The following is an 18,355-nucleotide window of genomic DNA, read 5'->3' on the forward strand; positions in this document are numbered from 1 at the left end:
CCCGATAAAAGTGGCTCGGGGACTGACCTTGCAATTATGAGATGCTCGAAGAGCTCACCAAGAGGATCGAGTCCAGAAAAAAGAAAATTGAAGATATGACAAAAAGGTGGAAATTTATAACTCCCATGTTGACCAAATACCGGGAGCACCTCCAGTTTTGAAAGGTTTAGACGCCAAAAAGTTCATACAAAAACCATTCCCTCAGAGCGCGGCTCTGATGCCCATTCCCAAAAAATTTTGCATGCCCGATATACCCAAGTATAATGGAACAACCGACCCCAATGAGCATATTACTTCATACACTTGCGGAATCAAAGGAAATGATTTGAATGACGATGAGATTGGGTCAGTCTTGTTGAAAAAGTTTGGAGAAACGTTGTTGAAAAGAGCTATGATTTGGTATCACAACTTAGCTCCTAACTCTATTGACTCATTTGCTATGTTAGCAGATGCCTTCATGAAAGCACACGCCGGGGCCATAAAGGTGGCCTCGAGAAAATCGAATGTCTTCAAAATAAAATAAAGGAACGACCAGATGTTGAGGGAGTTCGTGTCTAGGTTACAAATAGAGCGAATGGAGTTACCACCGGTCTCGGATGACTGAGCAGTACAAGCTTTTATGCAGCGTTTGAATGAAAGGAGCTCGATTGCATCTCGACAATTAAAACAGAACTTAATCAAATATCCAGCTGTGACATGGTCAGATGTGCACAACCACTACCAATCGAAAATCAGGATCGAGGACGATCAGTTGGGAGCCCCCTCGGGTTCAGTTCATCCTAACAGGTTCGCAGCCAAGCCCCCGAGGGATATAGATAGGGAATCAAGATCGAACAAGGAGCGGTATCAACCTTATTTCGATCTTAGGAACCACGGCTTGGGTCGAAACGCTCCTCGAAATGATCGAGGTCAAAGCTCTCAGTGACTCATGAGTAAGAGTGGGTTCGATAAGCATACCGACCCTGTAGAGGCACCTCAATTGTCAGAGTATAATTTCAGTGTAGATGCATCAGGGATCGTGTCAGCTTTTGGAAGAATCAAAGACACCAGGTGGCCTAGGCCCATACAAACCGATTCTTCTCAAAGAAACCCAAACTTGATGTGCAAGTATCATGGAACACATGATCATAAAACCGAAGATTGCTAGAAGCTGATAGAGGAGGTAGCTCGGTTGTTCAACGAGGGTCACTTTCGAGAATTCCTCAGTGATTGAGCCAAAAACCACTTCACGGAGAGAGATTCAAAGAAAAATGAGCAAGAAGAACCACAACATGTAATCAGCATGATCATTAGCGGAGTTGATGTCCCTTAATGAGTTGTATTCAAATGCACCAAGGTGTCGATCACCAAAGAAAAATGGACTCGGAGCTATGTGCTCGAGGATACCCTATCATTTTATGTGCTCGAAGCATATCTCAGCAATTCAATTAAGCCATGGTAATTTCTATCCTTTTAAATAAAATTCAAGTTAAACGTGTTTTAGTGGATGCAGGTAGCTTAGCAAACATAATCAGATCAAGGGTCGTAGAACAGCTCGTCCTGCAAGATCAGATTGTATATGCATCCCGGGTCCTAAATGGCTTCAACATGGCAAGCGAAAAGAGAAACTATCCGGCCAGTAAACGTAGTTGGGACCATACAAGATACAAAGTTCCATGTCATCGAAGGTGACATGAGGTATAACGCACTCCTCAGGAGACCGTAGATACACAACACGAGGGCAATGCCTTCAAATCTTTACCAAATGATTAAGTTCCCAACAAAGGAAGGAGTGAAAACAGTCTATGGAGAGCAACATGCTGCAAAGGAGATGTTTGCAATAGAGGAAGTGGTACCGACTCCAGAGCCTTCGACTTCGGAGAAATCGAGCATCGAAGGTAAAGAGGCAGCCAAATAGCAATCACTGCCTATAGCCTCGATGAAATTGGAGCAATAGGTAATCGAAGACGAAGATTTCCTTACTCCTCGATCCTTCGTTGTTTCCAAAGATTCCGATGCAACTAAGTCAATAATCGAGGAACTAGAACAGGTCCTACTAATCGAGTATATGCCCGAGAGAAAGGTATACCTGGGAACGGGATTAACCCTCGAACTCAAGAAAAAAACGCATTCAATTTCTTATTGATAACATGGATTGCTTTGCTTTGTCCCATTTAGATATGAAAGGGATCCCACCAGAAATTACTATGCACCGGTTTAGCCTCGATTCCAGGTTCAAACCGGTGAAGCAAAAAAGGAGGCCTCAATTCGAGGTAAATCATACATTCATAAAGGACGAGGTAACCAAACTTCTTAAAATAGGGTCTATTCGGGAGATAAAATACCCCGAATGGTTAGCCAATGTAGTTGTAGTTCCTAAAAAAGGAAATAAACTTAGAATGTGTGTAGATTACAAGGACTTAAACAAAGCATGCCTGAAAGATTCTTTCCCACTGCCCAACATCGATCGTATGATCTATGCCACAGCCGGCCACAAGATCCTAACTTTTCTCGACACCTGCTCCGGGTACAATCAAATTCAGATGAACCCGGAGGACCAGTAAAAGACTTCATTTATTACTAATTTGGAACTTATTGTTACAATGTAATTCCCTTAAAAATGCAGGAGCTACATACCAACACCTAGTTAACAAAATGTTCGAAGAACAAATAGGTAAAACAATGAAAGTTTACATTGATGATATGTTGGTTAAGTCCCTGTGCGTAGAGGACCATTTAGCTCATTTGTAGGAAACATTCAAGATCTTGAGAAAATACAACATGAAGCTTAACTCGTAGAAATGTGCCTTCGGAGTCGGCTCGAATAAGTTTCTCGGCTTTATAGTGTCGAACCGGAGCATCAAAATCAACCTCGATAAAATCAAGGCCATAAAGGATATCACGATCGTGGATAGTGTGAAGGTCGTGCAAAGGTTAACGGGTTGAATAGCCGCTTTGGGTCGATTCATTTCGAGGTCATCGGATCGGAGTCACCGGTTCTTTTCCTTGCTCAAAAGGAAAAAGGACTGTGAGCACGTGATTTTTGCTTCACGAAAACTACTCCAAAAGAAATAAAAAATAAAACAAAATTCTCTTGGTGTACAATTTTTAGGATTTACGTGGCATTTTTGGATAATTATTTGTGTTTTTGCACGTAAATGTTTACCTTGTTGTAGTTAATTGAAAAATACAAATAAATAAATTTTTTATGCATATTTAGGATTTAATTATGCATTTAGGAATTAATTAAACCGTCATTTGGCTCTTAAAAAAGAAAATCACAAAAATATGCGTTTTATTCTATTTGTTGTCATTGTGTGATTTTATTTTAAGGTTTTAATTTGTGTGTTAATTGTTGTAAGTGTTAATTAATATTTGTGTAGTTGTATTTTGATTTTACAATTTAATTAGGAATTTTGTTAAAATTAGGAATTAAAGAAGGAAAAGGAAAAGAGTTCAAAAAATGAAGAAAACTCGGATTGGGCCACAAGGTTTAAAATGAAATTGGGTCCAAATCAATACCAATGCATGACCCAATCCATTGCCTGGTCTCAGATAACCCCAAATGACGCCGTATTGGTGTCTCAAATCTGAGTCGTTGATCAAACTGGATCGAACGATCCAGTTCAACCCCTGCATAGTTGAAACGACGCCGTTTCAGGCATGTCAATCTAAACCGTCCATCTCCATTGATCCAACGGTCCCAAGCTTCCCTCACAACCGGGTCGACCCAATCTCTGAATGAGACCAAATGATGTCGTCCCCTTTAAGTGAATTGATCCAGGCCGTGGATCGTGATTGATCCAACGGCCAAGATCAAACCACCCCTCCCCTATATAGGCTTAATATCCTACCCCAGCCCCCCTAAACCAAACACCCCACCCTTTGCCCTGTTCATCGTCTCTTTCAGATACGGACCCCAAACCCTAGCCGCCTAAGGTTACCTCCGCCTAAAACCCGGCGGCAACAACGTCGTCGGTCACCAAACCAACACCCTAAGACTACCTGACCACACTCGATCCAAATCCGGTAACCGTTTAGCTCGAATCTTCCTGGAACTTCTTGAATCTTCATTTGAAGATTCGATACAAACTTAGATCTACCCCAACCAGTCCCTAATTCACACCAGTTACTCCCCTGACCTCACTCGTAACCAAACCAAGCTTGGTTTGGTTCGAATCTGGCTAGAAACACTCGAGCCCCAAATCAAGCCCAAGAACCCTAAAAAACCCAAGCCTGGAATTCTATCCAAATCAAAGAGGTTTTGGGTGTTCAATAGACCTTAGTCGAAGTGTTCTCAGTTGAGAACACTCGATTAAGGTCCGTTTGACCTCAAAAAGGGTACAAGTCAGAGTTCAAGTCAGGATTGTCTAGTGTCCGAGTTCTTGAGGTATTTGTCTTTTCCGGTTGGTTCCGTTTTGTATCTGTTTATATCTATTTATTTGTTAGTTTAGTTTTATTGGTTTTTTAATTCTTTTTGTCAATTGATTCTGCTCATCTTCAGTGGACCTTTTTATTTGGTCCAATTCTGTCATTTGTTTATGTTTACTATAATTGTTATATGTAATAATTTGTGTAATCGATTAATAAGTTGCGTCGATTAATTAGTTTCCAGTTAATCTATGTTCTGTCAATAACACTGAAATTACCCGTGAATTGCTTGATTTTCTGTGTCTGATTGTTTAGTGTCAATTGTTGTAGGCAATCGGTTAATTAGTTTTCGTCGATTAATTCGTTCTTGTTTATAGACCAATAAGTTTGTCAAATGGTTATTGTGTGTGCTGATCTGTGGACACTTAGTTTCAGGGAATTGTCAATAGGCTGACAATGATCCTGCATTCGTGTTGATTCTGATTTTATTATTCAATTTCAGCTTTAAGGATTCTGTTGAGTTCTATGTTGTGTTAAGTCTGGTTTTGATTTAATTCCAGTTCATTTGTTCCAATTGAATTCTAACCTCAGTCGTTCAGTTATCAGAAATAAGTTTGGTTATAGCTGTTAGTCAGGTTTAATTTTCAAATCTTTGTTAGTTGAAAACAAATTTCAGAATTAAGTTTTAATACAGTTGAATAATTGTATTAGGGGGCAGTAATATTAAGGGGTTTCAGGGGTGATTTGGGAATGAAACAGTTAGGATAATATTTTAATGTTAGTATGTTGTTAGTGGGATATTAATGTCTTTAAATTAATACACTAATGGGGAACAAAAGGGAATGGGGGGCTAAAATTAAGGAAAAGCTTTCCTTAGTGGGATTTTAGTGGAAAATTCTGATTTCAATAAGAAAAAGGGTCGGGCAGTAGGTTGGAGAGAGGGCAGACTTGTACAAAAGGGTGTTGAGGCTGGAAAAGAAAGAGGAGACCCTAAGAAAAGAAGAGACAATAAAACTGAAAAAGGACTTCTTCTGAAAAATACTAAAAAAGAAAAAGAAGGAAGGTTGGAGAGTTGGTTTCCCTTAACCTCTGAAAAATCAGAATTAGTTTTGTTAGTGTTTAATAAAAGTTCAAAGTGTTTCTTTATTGGAGAGTTTAAAAAACAGAAATCAAAGTTTGCTATTCTATTGCATTTCTGGTTCTATTGTTCTGTTTAGGATTGCTGGTTTATTTTCTGGAATTTCATTGAAGTTTCAAGTGGTTTTTTGAGTTTGTTATTTCTGGTCTGTACTGGTTATTTGTTGCTGTTTCTGGTATATCTGTGTTGCTGCCTTGTATTTCTTAAATTACAACTGGATTTCTGAGTTTATTGCTGGGTTTTTAATCTCCTGGTTACTGGTTGTTGTTGTTCTGTTGCTGCACTGTTACTGCCCTGCTAATCTCTCATCTTCCTCTTCTTTTATTTCAATACCAGGTACACTTTCGAATCAATACTGATGTGGCTATGAGATGTGAAAGTTAAAAAATGAAATGCTAGGGTGTTTTGATGAATTACTGTTGTATCTATAGTTTAATAAGATATGTGTATTTATATAGTTTAGTTTTATAGCTCAACTGGAATGCATGACGTAGTCTTGTATTTAACTGGAACTGTTTGGTTTTCAAACTATAGTTTGTAGTTATCAGCTACAGATTCCATGTAGTTAAACATGTAATTTGTGGAATGAACAAATAAGTTAAGGGCTTAGTTGCCATATTTCATCTCTAGCTTTCTTGGGTATTTGAGGCAGATTTTAAATAGGCAGTGTTTGATTCCGTTAGGCAGCATATAGGCCAATATTCGAATCCATGTTGATACCATTTCTTAACCGTTAATTCCAACAGTTTAAAACAATTTTAGGAATGCTAGTTTAAATCAATTTGGAGAATGGTTAGTTTTGGATATCTTGACAATTTTGTATGCATTTCGTAATTTCAGCTTTAGTAGTTCACTTATAGAATAAAGGCACGAAACATTTCTCCATTTTTATGAATTCGAGGGTAAATTACCGTTATCATCTACTGTAATCCAATAGCTACTTGTCAAAGCATGTAATTAATAAAGACTTTTCTCGCTTCTTTTAGAGACGAACTTAATAGAAATGTAGTCACTTTAGGATTGCTCTTTAAAATAAAAAAATAAGACGAGTCTCGCCAAATAAAACGCAAGCTGCGGGGCCCTTAATAAATGGTTAATAATTAATTAAACTTCGGATGGGCCGTTTTTTTTAAGATTTCACGGCCTTCTCAAAAAATAATAATGCGCTAGTCACTTTAGGCGCGCCTTTAATAATTTATTTTCTTAAACACGAGTGTACATTGATGTGACCCAAATCCAAATCTCAACGGAGTCGAAGTGTGTCGAAGACCACGGGTACATTGATTGTGACGTGGTTCGAGATACATTTTCACAACGTTGCAATTCTCTGTAAAATAATAATAATCAAAGCGGTAAAGAGTTAAAATTTGCACGTAGGTTCATAACTGTATAAAATCAGATAATCAAGCCGAATATGACTGTTGAGCGACCGTGCTAGAATCACGGAACTCGGGAATGCCTAACACCTTCTCCCGGGTTAACAGAATTCCTTACTCGAATTTCTGGTTCGCGGACTGTTAAACAGAGTCATTCTTTTCCTCGATTCGGGATAAAAATCGGTGACTTGGGACACCATAAATCTCCCAAGTGGCGACTCTGATTCTTTAATAGTAATCCCGTTTCGATTGTCCTTTAATTGGAAAAATTCCCTTTACGTCCCTTTGCGGGGTGTAGGTAAAAAAGGAGGTGTGAAAGCTCTGGCGACTCTGCTGGGGATCAAACCCAGAACCACCGGTTCAGGGTTAGAAATTCGAGCTTAGAATAATTGTTGTATTTGGCTTTCTTTATTATCTGATGTTTGTTATATTTTTTGGATTTAATGTGCGAAATGATGCTTTTTACTGCTTTGATATTATTTGAACTGTATATATAAACTGTGCCGAAATCTTCTCCTCTCACCTACGGGGATGTGCTTACTGGTTGAGACTCCCTATTCTATTAGTGTCATACCCTGAAATAAAAGAGGCTCGGAAAGTTTCTAAGCCGGCTGGCCTTTTGGTTCCCGGAAAGGAGCTCCTTCCTCAACTCGAGTTGTCCGCTCGGGTATACTGTCTAGAACATATGCCCAAGTTGAACCTAGAATAACTTGACTTCATTCCGGATCCCTAGTAGGAACGTTTATTTGCATCATGTTGCATTTGACTTAGAGGACTCAACACAGGGGTTGGGTCCGTCTAGGACAAGCAACCTGAAATGAAAAAGACCATCCTGCTGTATCTTGTTTGTTTTGCACATTTATTTGCTTTAAATTTGCATGCTGACCGGCTTCTGAAATCGGGAAATTTTGCAAATTGTGAAAAATAAATATAGCAGTGTAGGGAGATAACTACTTATTTTTTTTTTTAAAAAAAACAATGTCCAAGTATTGTCAAAACCCTGCCGAAATTTTGAAAAAATGAAAAAAATAAAATAATTTTAGTTTGATTTATTTGAAAAGAAAGGAGTCTTGTTTACAAGTTTAGTTTATGTTGGGCGAACTACGCTAGTTTGATTCTCACAAGGCGTGAGATACGTAGGCAACCCTCGTCGGGTCCAACCTCCCATTTTGCAAAAAATAGCCCAAAAATGTCAAAAATTTTAATTTTTCGTCATAGAGTCGGGTGATGCCGTTTTTTTATCAAAAATAGCTGAATATTCCTAAAAGGGACGCCGGAAGGCTGACTTTGTATAAACGGCCACTTCTATCATTTTTTTTATTGATCGGTTGACTCACACAACCTTAAAATCTTCGTCCCTGAAGTGCTGAAAGGTCGTGTTCGGAAAATCTGGTCTTTCTTTTATGAAAAATAATCAAATCATTTTGAGTCAAATAATTTTTCTTTTGTTTAATCACATTAATAAATGTGCAGAATGAGCACGTCTCAAAATAAACTTTTTTCAATCATGAATAAAATCCCCCTCCAGTTGCGGCTATGGTGGAATGATTTAGGCAAAGAAGGGTGAGACAAAGTCAAGAAACATCTGAAAGGTCTCACGGGTTTGTTGGGTATCAGGCCTCGAGGGGATATTATAAGGGCACTGGTCACTTACTGGGAACCTACGCACAATGTCTTCCACTTCTCGGACTTTGAAATCACCCCGACTTTAGAGGAAATAGCAGGGTACATCGGCAGTGCTGAGGTTCCGTTGAGGCGTAAATACCTGGTTGCTCCAAGAACCGTAGCAGTGCACTGGTTTTTGGACTCGTTAAAGATAGTCAGAACGATCCATAACCCAGACTTGGCAAAAGGTTTTTTCACTCTGAGCTTCATATACCAAAGATACGTCCACATAGGAGGATTCGACAAGCTAGGAAACAAGTTGTGCAGCAAAAGTAACCGTCGAAAGTGGGATGAACATAGACGGGTTGCTTTCATGATAACCTTCTTAGGGCTTTTAGTGTTCCCAAGAAAAGACGGGAATATTGACATAAAGATAGCTGGGGTCATCAGTACTTTGCTCACTCAATATGACAGCACGCTTGCGCCCATGATTGTATCTGATATCTTCCGAGCTCTCACGACCTGCAAAGCCGGAGGGAACTTTTTCGAAGGGTGTAACTTGTTATTGCAAATGTGGATGACCGAACACCTATGTCACCGAGCCCAGTTCCTTATCCATGGATCTTCTGAGAAAACCTGCATAGAGGAGTTCTACACCAGAATTAATGAGGTCCGCTAACCTGAAGGAGTCTCGGCATGGACCTCATACTTTCGGACCCTCAACGCCAGTCAAATACAGTGGACACTGGGATAGTTACCGATCGACAAAGTCATATATATGCCAGCAGTTAGGCCCCATTTTCTCTTGATGGGGCTTAAGAACATTCAACTTTATGCACTATATCGGGTTTTAAGGCAGCTTGGGAGGTGTCAGATAGTGCCGAAAAATGAGGACCTGAGCACCCAAGTGATTGAGATCTGTTCCGATGGCCAGTTTCCTGAAGCAAGGGTCCGCCAGATTTGGAGCCAATGTCAATACTTAGAGGCAAATACTTGTGTACTGAATCGGGCAAGAGGGGAAGTTTCACCCGGATATCAGGCTTGGTACAAAGGGGAATTGTCATCTAGAAGGCTGGCTAAAAGAACTCACCTTCAAGAATTTGCCAAGTCCTCACAAGAGCATTGGGACTGGTTGGCAAAGGAAAAAGAATACAGGGCCACAATAGGCAAGTTGAAGCAGCAGGTCATAGATCTTCAATTTGAAAGAGAAATTCAGACCGCGGCCGATGAAGGGGACAGAAAGAAATCAGCCCAAGAAAATGACTCCCTTAGAGCTCAAAACCGACAAGTCATAATGGATGCCGACAACCAACGGAGAAGCCAGTCCGATAAAAGGCTGATAGCAGGGTTAAAGAATCAGGTCGTTGAAAGCCGAAAAGACTTGGAAAGATCCGAATCTAGCATAGCAAGAATACGGGCCAGATGGGCAAAAGGTGCAGCAGCACGGAAAAAGCACCTATGGCAAGTGAGAAGGGATTATGAAGGGAGCATTGCAATATTAAGAGAAACAAATTCCACTCTCAGAGATCGGGTCTTTAAACAAGCCCGAGATGCTAGAACGGACAGGGAGCGATGCTATGATTCAATAGCCCGAATGGAAGAACAAATGGAGAGGTTCCAAGATCAGCTCGTTGACAACACTCAAGTATTGGGATTAAAGAATCAACGAATAGAACAGCTGTATATGGAAAGGGACAGAATCAGGGGTAGGATCGATGAGATTGGGCGCTACATCACCACGAAGTTCCTAACATGTGAGGAAATGCCCCGTGATACCCTTTTTGCCTCAGTCATGGGTTATGTCTACCGGATCATGGAGGAATTAAAAAGCTTGCAAAGAGGCCTGGCACCAAAGCCCGCGGAAAGGCCGAACGATGCCTCGCGGGCACCAAAATTCAAGGCTTTAATGTATCCCTAGTTCAAGTCTGCACTTATTTGTTTTTAAGAGTTTGTTGTCTACCCCTCTGTTCTCTTTTCATATCAAACAATGTTAATAGTGTGGAGTCTGTATTTCATTTTTTTTCAAATGATAGCTTGTAATAACATATTTTGGTAATACAATGCAAAATTGTGTCTTTATTTTTACTTATGGCAGAACTACGCCCGGTCTGATTCATGCGGGGACATGATACGTAGGCAATCCACATAAGATTCGACCATCACTAAAAAGAAAAAAAGGGGAAAAGACAAAGTGAATAAAGAAAGGACATAAGCCGGAATGACGTATGCAGTCGAAGCAAAAACATGTTAGAAATGGTTAAACTGCCTAGGAACATTGCATTCCCCAATGTGAAAAGTGCAATATGTGTTAAACTCTAATGCTAACAAGTTTGTTGTTTATACCAGAGAAAGAGATTTCAAAACAGTTAGCTCGTTAGAACGTTCTGGCAGATTACCATTACCACACAAGATCAAAAGGGCCCATTCCGGAAAGTATGTCTGGTTCGGACAAAAGTGTTGAGGAGGAAAAGACAGAGATGCAAATGATGAAGGAGGAAGTAGACAGGTTGAGACAAGAGATAGCTGGGATGCACCTAGCCTGGGCTAAGGGACAAACACCACCAATACTTCCCCCTACACCTACCCTTTCACCAGCTCGAACTCTAGAACACCCTTCCACTGGTCCATCAACGAGCTTCCCCATTGCCCAATATTATCAAGGGGAAACTTCCTATAATCCCCAAGCTTCACCACCCAAACAAAATCCTCCTCCACCAGTTGTTCCTATTTTCGTGGCACCTCCACCCGCCACATTGCAAAAATCACCCGATGAACCAGTGTTTCAGGTTCACGACAATCAATACTATCCTCCTGAACTCACCTTCAAAGCACCCGAGCCATACACTTACACCCCTCACATTCAGTTCCCGACAGAAACTGAGAGGCCAACTAAGAATTCGGAGCAGGATGAAGTGCTCCGTAAAGTAAAAAGCATGGAGCAATCCTTCAGGAATATGCATGGATTGGGCAGCCAAATCAGTGTGTCCTATAAAGATCTGTGTCCCTTCCCCGACGTTCTATTTTCGGCAGGTTTTAAGATGCCAAAGTTTGATCTATATGAGGGACATGGTGATCCCATGGCGCATCTACGAGGTTTCTGTAGTAAGATGAGAGGGGCAAGTGGAAAGGATGAGCTGCTGATAGCCTATTTTGGTCAAAGTTTAAGCGGGTCCACATTAGAATGGTGCACGAGGCAGGATCCTAGCAGGTGGTATACCTGGGACGATCTAGCACAAGCATTTGCAGGTCATTTCCAGTATAACCTTGAGATCGTCCCCGACCGTCTCATACTGTTAAAACTTGAGAAAAAACCTGGAGAGATCTTTAGGGAATTCGGATTCCGTTGGAGAGAACAAGTAGCAAGAGTCGATCCACCAATGAAGTAAGGTAAAATGGTGGACTACTTCTTACAAACTTTGGAGCCAACTTACTTTGGTCACCTGGTGACGTCAGTTGGTAAATCTTTTAATGAAGTAGTAAAAATGGGTGGCATGGTTAGAGAGGGACTCAGATCCAACAAGATAATGAGTTATTTGACGATCAAGGCCACAACTCAGGCTATCCAAAGTGGCACGGGAGGTACGCTTGGGAAAAAGAAGAGAGAGGAGGTCGCAACTGTCGAAGCAGGTACTTGGTCCAAATCCAGAGGTCCTTCCCCTCGCTACCAACCTAGACCCCATTACCCAAATTATCCACACAATCCATACAACCCTCCACAACCCTCCACAACCCTATTATCCACCACAAGAGCCACATTTCTCCGTCCATCACGCCCAAACTTACACCTAGCCTCCGGCTCGCCCGCAATGGCGTGCACCGGCTCCCCAACATACATATCCACCTCCACAAAACACATATCCACCTCCACAAAACACATATCCACCACTAAGGGTCTACAGGAACACTTCAGGGCCAAGCTTCCGCGGAAATTAGGCTTTCAGGAATGAAAGGATGCAGAAGCCAAGAACATTCACTCCATTGGGAGAAACCTATACCACTCTATTCCACAAGTTGAGGCAGATATGCCTCTTAAGTCATGTTGAACCCAAATTGCCAAATCCCCTTCCCAAAAATCTGGACCACTCAGTAAGCTGTTAATATTGTTCGGGGGCTCCCGAGCATGATACTGAGAAGTGTTGGAAGTTGAAGACTCTCGTACAAGATCTTATTGACACAAATAGGATCGAGGTTCAGGCACCAGAGTCACCCAACATCAATGAAAACCCGTTACTAGTGCACCATGAGGCCCACATGATCGAACTAGTGCACAAATGAGGGAAACTTAAAACACCCTCACAAACGGTAATGATGATTCGTGCCAGTCCAAACGAAAATTCGACCAGTGGAAAGGCAGTGGTACAGTTAGGGAAAGTAGATGACAAGCCATTTGTGGTAGTGGGGAAAGGTTCGTCTGTTGCTACGAAGAAGCCAGAGTCAGTCAAGGCAGTGCTGCAGGGAGTATCAAGCACACCAGTATTGGTGGTGAAGGGGGTCCACGTAGAACCAGTTGTTATCAGGCCAGTAGTGCAGTTGCCGATAACAGATGAGAAAGCTGTGCCATGGAGCTACAATCAAGTGACAATAATGCATAAGGGGAAGGAGGTTTTGGAAGAAGTATGCGAGGCCCAGGGGTTAACTCGTTCCCAACAGACTCATTACTTCTGTCTTGTTCTTCGGCGGTGGCAAATCTTGGATAGATTTGATCTTTGATGGGTCCAGTTCAATACCTCGCCGACTGACGATGAATCCCAACAGCTTTCCAGATGGAACTCCAAATGCACATTTGGCTGGGTTGAGCTTAATATCGTACCTTCGAAGCCTTTGGAAAACTTCCTTAAGTCTGTTACGTGGTCTTCTTGATGCTTGGATTTTATGATCACATCGTCTACCTACACCTCAATATCTTTGTGTATCATGTCATGAAACACAGTGGTCATTGCTCTCATGTACGTTGCCCCAGAATTTTTCAAACCAAATGGCATTACCCGGTAGCAATAAGTTCCCCACGGCGTAATGAATGGCGTCTTTTCCGCATCTTCTTCATCCATCAGAATCTGATGATACCCAGCATAGCAATCTACAAAAGATCCGATCTCACGTCCGGCACAATTGTCGATCAAGATATGGATGTTGGGTAAAGGAAAGTTGTCCTTTGGGCTTGCCCTGTTCAGATTGTGGTAATCGACACACACCCTGATCTTCCCATCTTTCTTCGACACCGGCACCACATTAGCCAACCAATCAGGATATCGAGTGACACGAATAACCTTTGCTTGCAACTACTTGGTTACTTCCTCTTTAATCTTCACACTCATATCCGTCTTGAACTTTCTCAATTTTTGCTTGACGGGAGGGCATGCCGGGTCAGTGGGCAATTTATGGACCACTAAATCCGTGCTTAACCCCGACATGTCATCATACGACCAGGCAAACACATCTTTGAATTCAATAAGTGTTTTGATTAATTCTTCCCTGATACTTGGTGCAATGTGGATGCTTATTTTAGTTTCCCTGATATCGACTGCATCCCCTAAATTGATGGCTTCTGTGTCATTTAGGTTGGGCCTGGATTTTTCTTCAAACTGGCTTAGCTCTCTATTTATTTCTTCGAAGGCTTCATCCTCATCGTATTCCGATTCATTATCATAATCGACCTCTTGTATGGTTAGTTCGGAATCAGATTGATCTTTTAGACTAGGTTGAAGGTCCGTTGTGCATGTCATGTCGTTAAGACCAGTATGAAAAGAACTGTTCAGAAAAAGAAAAGAAGGAAACAAAAATTAAAAATAAAAATAAAATAAGGAATGAAGAAGAAACTTTTCATTTTATTGAATTATGGGATAACAAGGTTTCACACTTTGTTGAGCAATAATAAAAATAAAAAGAATCTGGATTACAACCCTGGAATAATCCAGAAAACAAGAAGGAAAATCAGAGCCAACTACCAGGACTCCCTCCGAGTAGGAAGAGGAATAGCTGTCCAATTGTTAACATTGGCCCTAGGCCCCACAAACTGTATGTCTGCCTTACTGGAACCCTCTCCAGCTTCTATCATGTTGACATTAGCGAACATTCTTTCAAAGCCCTCATTCAAATCTCCATCTGGCCCGATCAGAGGTCCGAGAACTTCCAGGACCGGCAACTTTCTAAACCCTGCTTTGACAAATGATCTGGATAGGCGCGGGATTGGCTTAGGAAGGACCCAGACTCTTTTCTTCAACTTGCGGGCCCACTTTACATCCGCTGCGGTAGGCTTGAATCCCAACCCAAAAGTATCCAGGTTCTTGGGCAAAGAAACTGGCTGGACCATTCCCTGCAGATCAATCCCCAGACCTTTTCCTGGTACAAACCCGCTGTTCAACATCTCTGAGGCTATCATGAAGGTTGCAGCTGTGATTCTGGGAAGTGTAAGGCCCCCACCCTCAGGAATTTTGTCTACTGAGACTGCGTCAAAAACCTGATAAACCCATGGGCCCTTGTCATCGTCGGTTTCTATGAAGGGTACAATGGCATCACTGACGGCATGTGTGCCGTCATCCCCATGTACCACAATCTCTTGTCTATCCCATTCAAATTTGACCATCTGATGCAGTGTAGAAGGCAGTGCTTTGGCTGCGTGGATCCAAGGTCGTCCCAACAGAAGATTATACAACACCGTCGCATCTATCACATAAAATTACATGGTGAACTCGACTGGACCAATGGTTAATTCCAGTACGATATCACCCACTGTGTCAATACCGCCCCCATCAAAACCTCAGACGCAGACGCTGTTCTTGTGGATCCTATCATCAGCTACCTTTAGTTTGTTTAGAGTGGCCAAAGGATAGATATTGGCACTTGACCCATTATCAATTAGTACTCGAGTGACCACCGAATCTTCGCATTTCACAGTCAGGTAGAGTGCTCTGTTGTGTTCTGTACCCTCTACCGGTAACTCATCGTCAGAGAATGTCACTCGATTTACTTCGAAGATCTTGTGCACTATTTTCTCCAAATGGTTCACTGAGATCTTGTCCGGGACATGGGCTTCGTTCAGAATCTTCATTAAGGCCTGACAATGATCGTTTGAATGGATCAATAAGGATAGCAACGAAATCTGGGCTGGGGTCTTCCTCAACTGCTCTATAATTGAGTAGTCCTGTGCCTTCATCTTCTTCAAAAACTCCTCTGCTTCTTCCTCCGTTATTAATATTTACTTTTGTTTATGGAAAAGTTTTTGTTACCATAGAAAGGTTTTTTCATAATATTTTGCGGCTAGCGGAATTAACCTTGAAATTTCTTTTATATTTTCTCCCGTGTATTCTAAGTATTGGATATCTTGAGTTTTTTGATATTCTTCTACATTTTCTCTTAATAATTTTTCTAATAAATTTATATTTTCTAAAGTTTGTAACCAGTACTGGAGATATTCGTAGCTGATCATTAATCTAAATATAAATCTAGTTCATATAAATATAATTCGTCTATTTCCTCTGATAGAATTAGTTTTGTATATCCTTGTTCCATTATGTTTATTATTTCAAAAGTAACCAAAATATCGTAATTTTTTTTAATATCGTTATTAAGTTGGTTGAAAGTATATAATATGAGTATTTTGTAATCATTATTGTCATCTAGTAGATATGCGTGGTTGCTCATTAGATTTATTTTTATTTATTCTTATCATGTGTTTACTAAACATATTCCCTCTAACCTCTTTGTTTATCATAGGGTTTATCATCCTTTAATAAGTTATTCTGAACAATCTTTTCTGGCCACTACCATCCTTTTCTTGCTTCAATCATTTTCCCTAACAGCGCCTCAACTCTGTCTACTCCCCTAAACAGCTTCCTTGCCTACCGGTTTCGACCTTAGGATGGCATAATCTGGGCTTAACTACTCTCAGCATTATTAGACATGGCAAGCTTTCTCAAGATGTTTTTTATAACAGTACTATAACATGATAAACCGTTATGATATTCAAGAGATTATAAGGAATACAAAAGTTTAGTTAGACATGACTATGAATAAACATACCTGATCTTGTAGCTCATTTGAATGTTCCATAGTTATTATTATGAAAGACTTTAAATTAAAATTCTTATAAGAGAGAAGGTGAGGTTCTGGTTCCTTCTTCTTGGATACAGACTATATATAGAAAACTCAAATGACTCTTTACTATTTACAAACGACCCTTCATGAACGACCTTTACTGTTCATGAATATGACTCGTACTATTTGCTTTACGACTTTTTACATACTCAAATGACTCTTACTATTTACAAATGACCCTTCATGAACGACCTTTACTGTTCATGAATATGACTTGTACTATTTACTTTACGACTTTTTACATTATCTGTTTGCCATAGCTGTCTGCTGTCTTTGTCTTCCTTTGTTTTTATGCTGGTATCTTTATTCCAGTTGTACTTCTGGTACATAATTATCTTCTCCATTGCACTTTGAACATATATGATCTGGGTACTTGTGGCCTACTAATTTGCAGTATCTTTTTAGTAATTCGTTGGAAATAAATCCTTTCTTTAGTGCTCTTGTAGTTGGTTGCATCTCTGGTTTTAATAATGATAAAATCCATTTTTGGACTTCATCCATATCTCCTTGTCGTAGTTCCCTTGAATTTGCATATATCATTAGTTGATCTCTTGAGTAGTAGCTCCAAATGGCATTTTCCTGTAGATAATTGTTGGCTAATTCTTGGATAATAGTTGTTATTCCAATTATTCTTTTATTGGCGTAAAAACTTGGTATCTCGATTTTTGGTATCTCTGGTTGTTGTTCTATCTCTTCTGGTATTAACATATCTCGTGTCAATCCTATTTTTACAACCTGTATAACAGGTTTTATTTCATCGTATAGTATCTCAGCTGGTGCTGTATAAAATTTTATAAAAAATAGGTTTCCTTTTGTAATTCTTTTATATGTAATAAATGCTTTATATATCTCTGGTATTCCACTTATTTCTTCTCCATCATAGGTATATACTGTGCTAAGTAATCCATAATTGTAACATGTTTTTACTAGATTGGATCTGGTCTTTGGTTGGGCAATAAGTCTATTATATCCTTGGAGTTTTTGGGTTATATAGTCTTGTGTTGGATTTGTTGTAGTAGTTGCTCTGGGGTTAAGGTTTAGAAATGTTTGGATTTTGTATATGTTTTCAATATAGGTCTGGGTAATATGGTTGTATATTTTCTTATTTTGGTGTAGACTGTTTGCATAGGTTGAGGTTTGTGGTGTTGTAGTCATTGTTTCTTTTGGTATTTTTGGAGTAATTGGTTTATCAAATATGTTATTCAAATTGGCATTGGTATATGGTTTCTTATTAACTTGTTTACTCTTACCTGCAGCTGTATGTAAAGAAACATTGTTATGGGTTTTACGGAGTTTTCCAACGTCTCCTTCTAACTCTGAAAATTTTGAGTCTTCCGATCGACTTAGCTCCACATCTTTATAATCATGCTGCTGACTTGGCTTGCTTTCCTGTAGCTGTTGTAATCTTTTACCCATACTATCCATATGTAAAGATAGAGTAGTAAGGATTGCAAATAAATCTTTTGTTTCTTGTCTGTCATCAGTTTGGGTACCTTTTTCTTGATAGGTAGTCTGCAATAACATTTTTGTCAGTCTTTATTACTTCAATTGTAAATGTAAAATTTTGTATATTTAATACAAGCCTTCTTATTTCCTTCGTTGTTACTGAATCTTGTAATTTCCGTGTTATCCACCATTTTACTTGTGTATTATCTGTTCTTACAATAAATTTGTTATAAACGATACATGGCTCAAATGCTAACAAACATTTATATAATCCAAATAGTTCTTTTCTATTTATCTCCCATTTTAATTGTGGTTCCGTGTATGATCCTGAATAATATCTACAATG

The 18,355-nt window shown here is 40.0% G+C and overlaps 1 protein-coding gene across 1 annotated transcript; it reads right to left on the reverse strand.

Moving 5' to 3' along the window:
* Positions 1–16,343: 16,343 nt before the first annotated feature.
* Positions 16,344–18,087, reverse strand: LOC107802406 (uncharacterized). The gene is made up of 3 exons (XM_075256017.1): positions 17,095–18,087; positions 16,819–16,943; positions 16,344–16,404 (listed from the first exon to the last, which is right to left on the reverse strand). The coding sequence occupies exons 1-3, from the start codon at positions 18,085–18,087 to the stop codon at positions 16,344–16,346; spliced, it is 1,179 nt and encodes a 392-aa protein (XP_075112118.1).
* Between the last annotated feature and the right edge of the window lie 268 nt (positions 18,088–18,355).

Source organism: Nicotiana tabacum, chromosome 6, assembly GCF_000715075.1.
Source record: "Nicotiana tabacum cultivar K326 chromosome 6, ASM71507v2, whole genome shotgun sequence".
Taxonomy (NCBI): Eukaryota; Viridiplantae; Streptophyta; class Magnoliopsida; order Solanales; family Solanaceae; genus Nicotiana; species Nicotiana tabacum.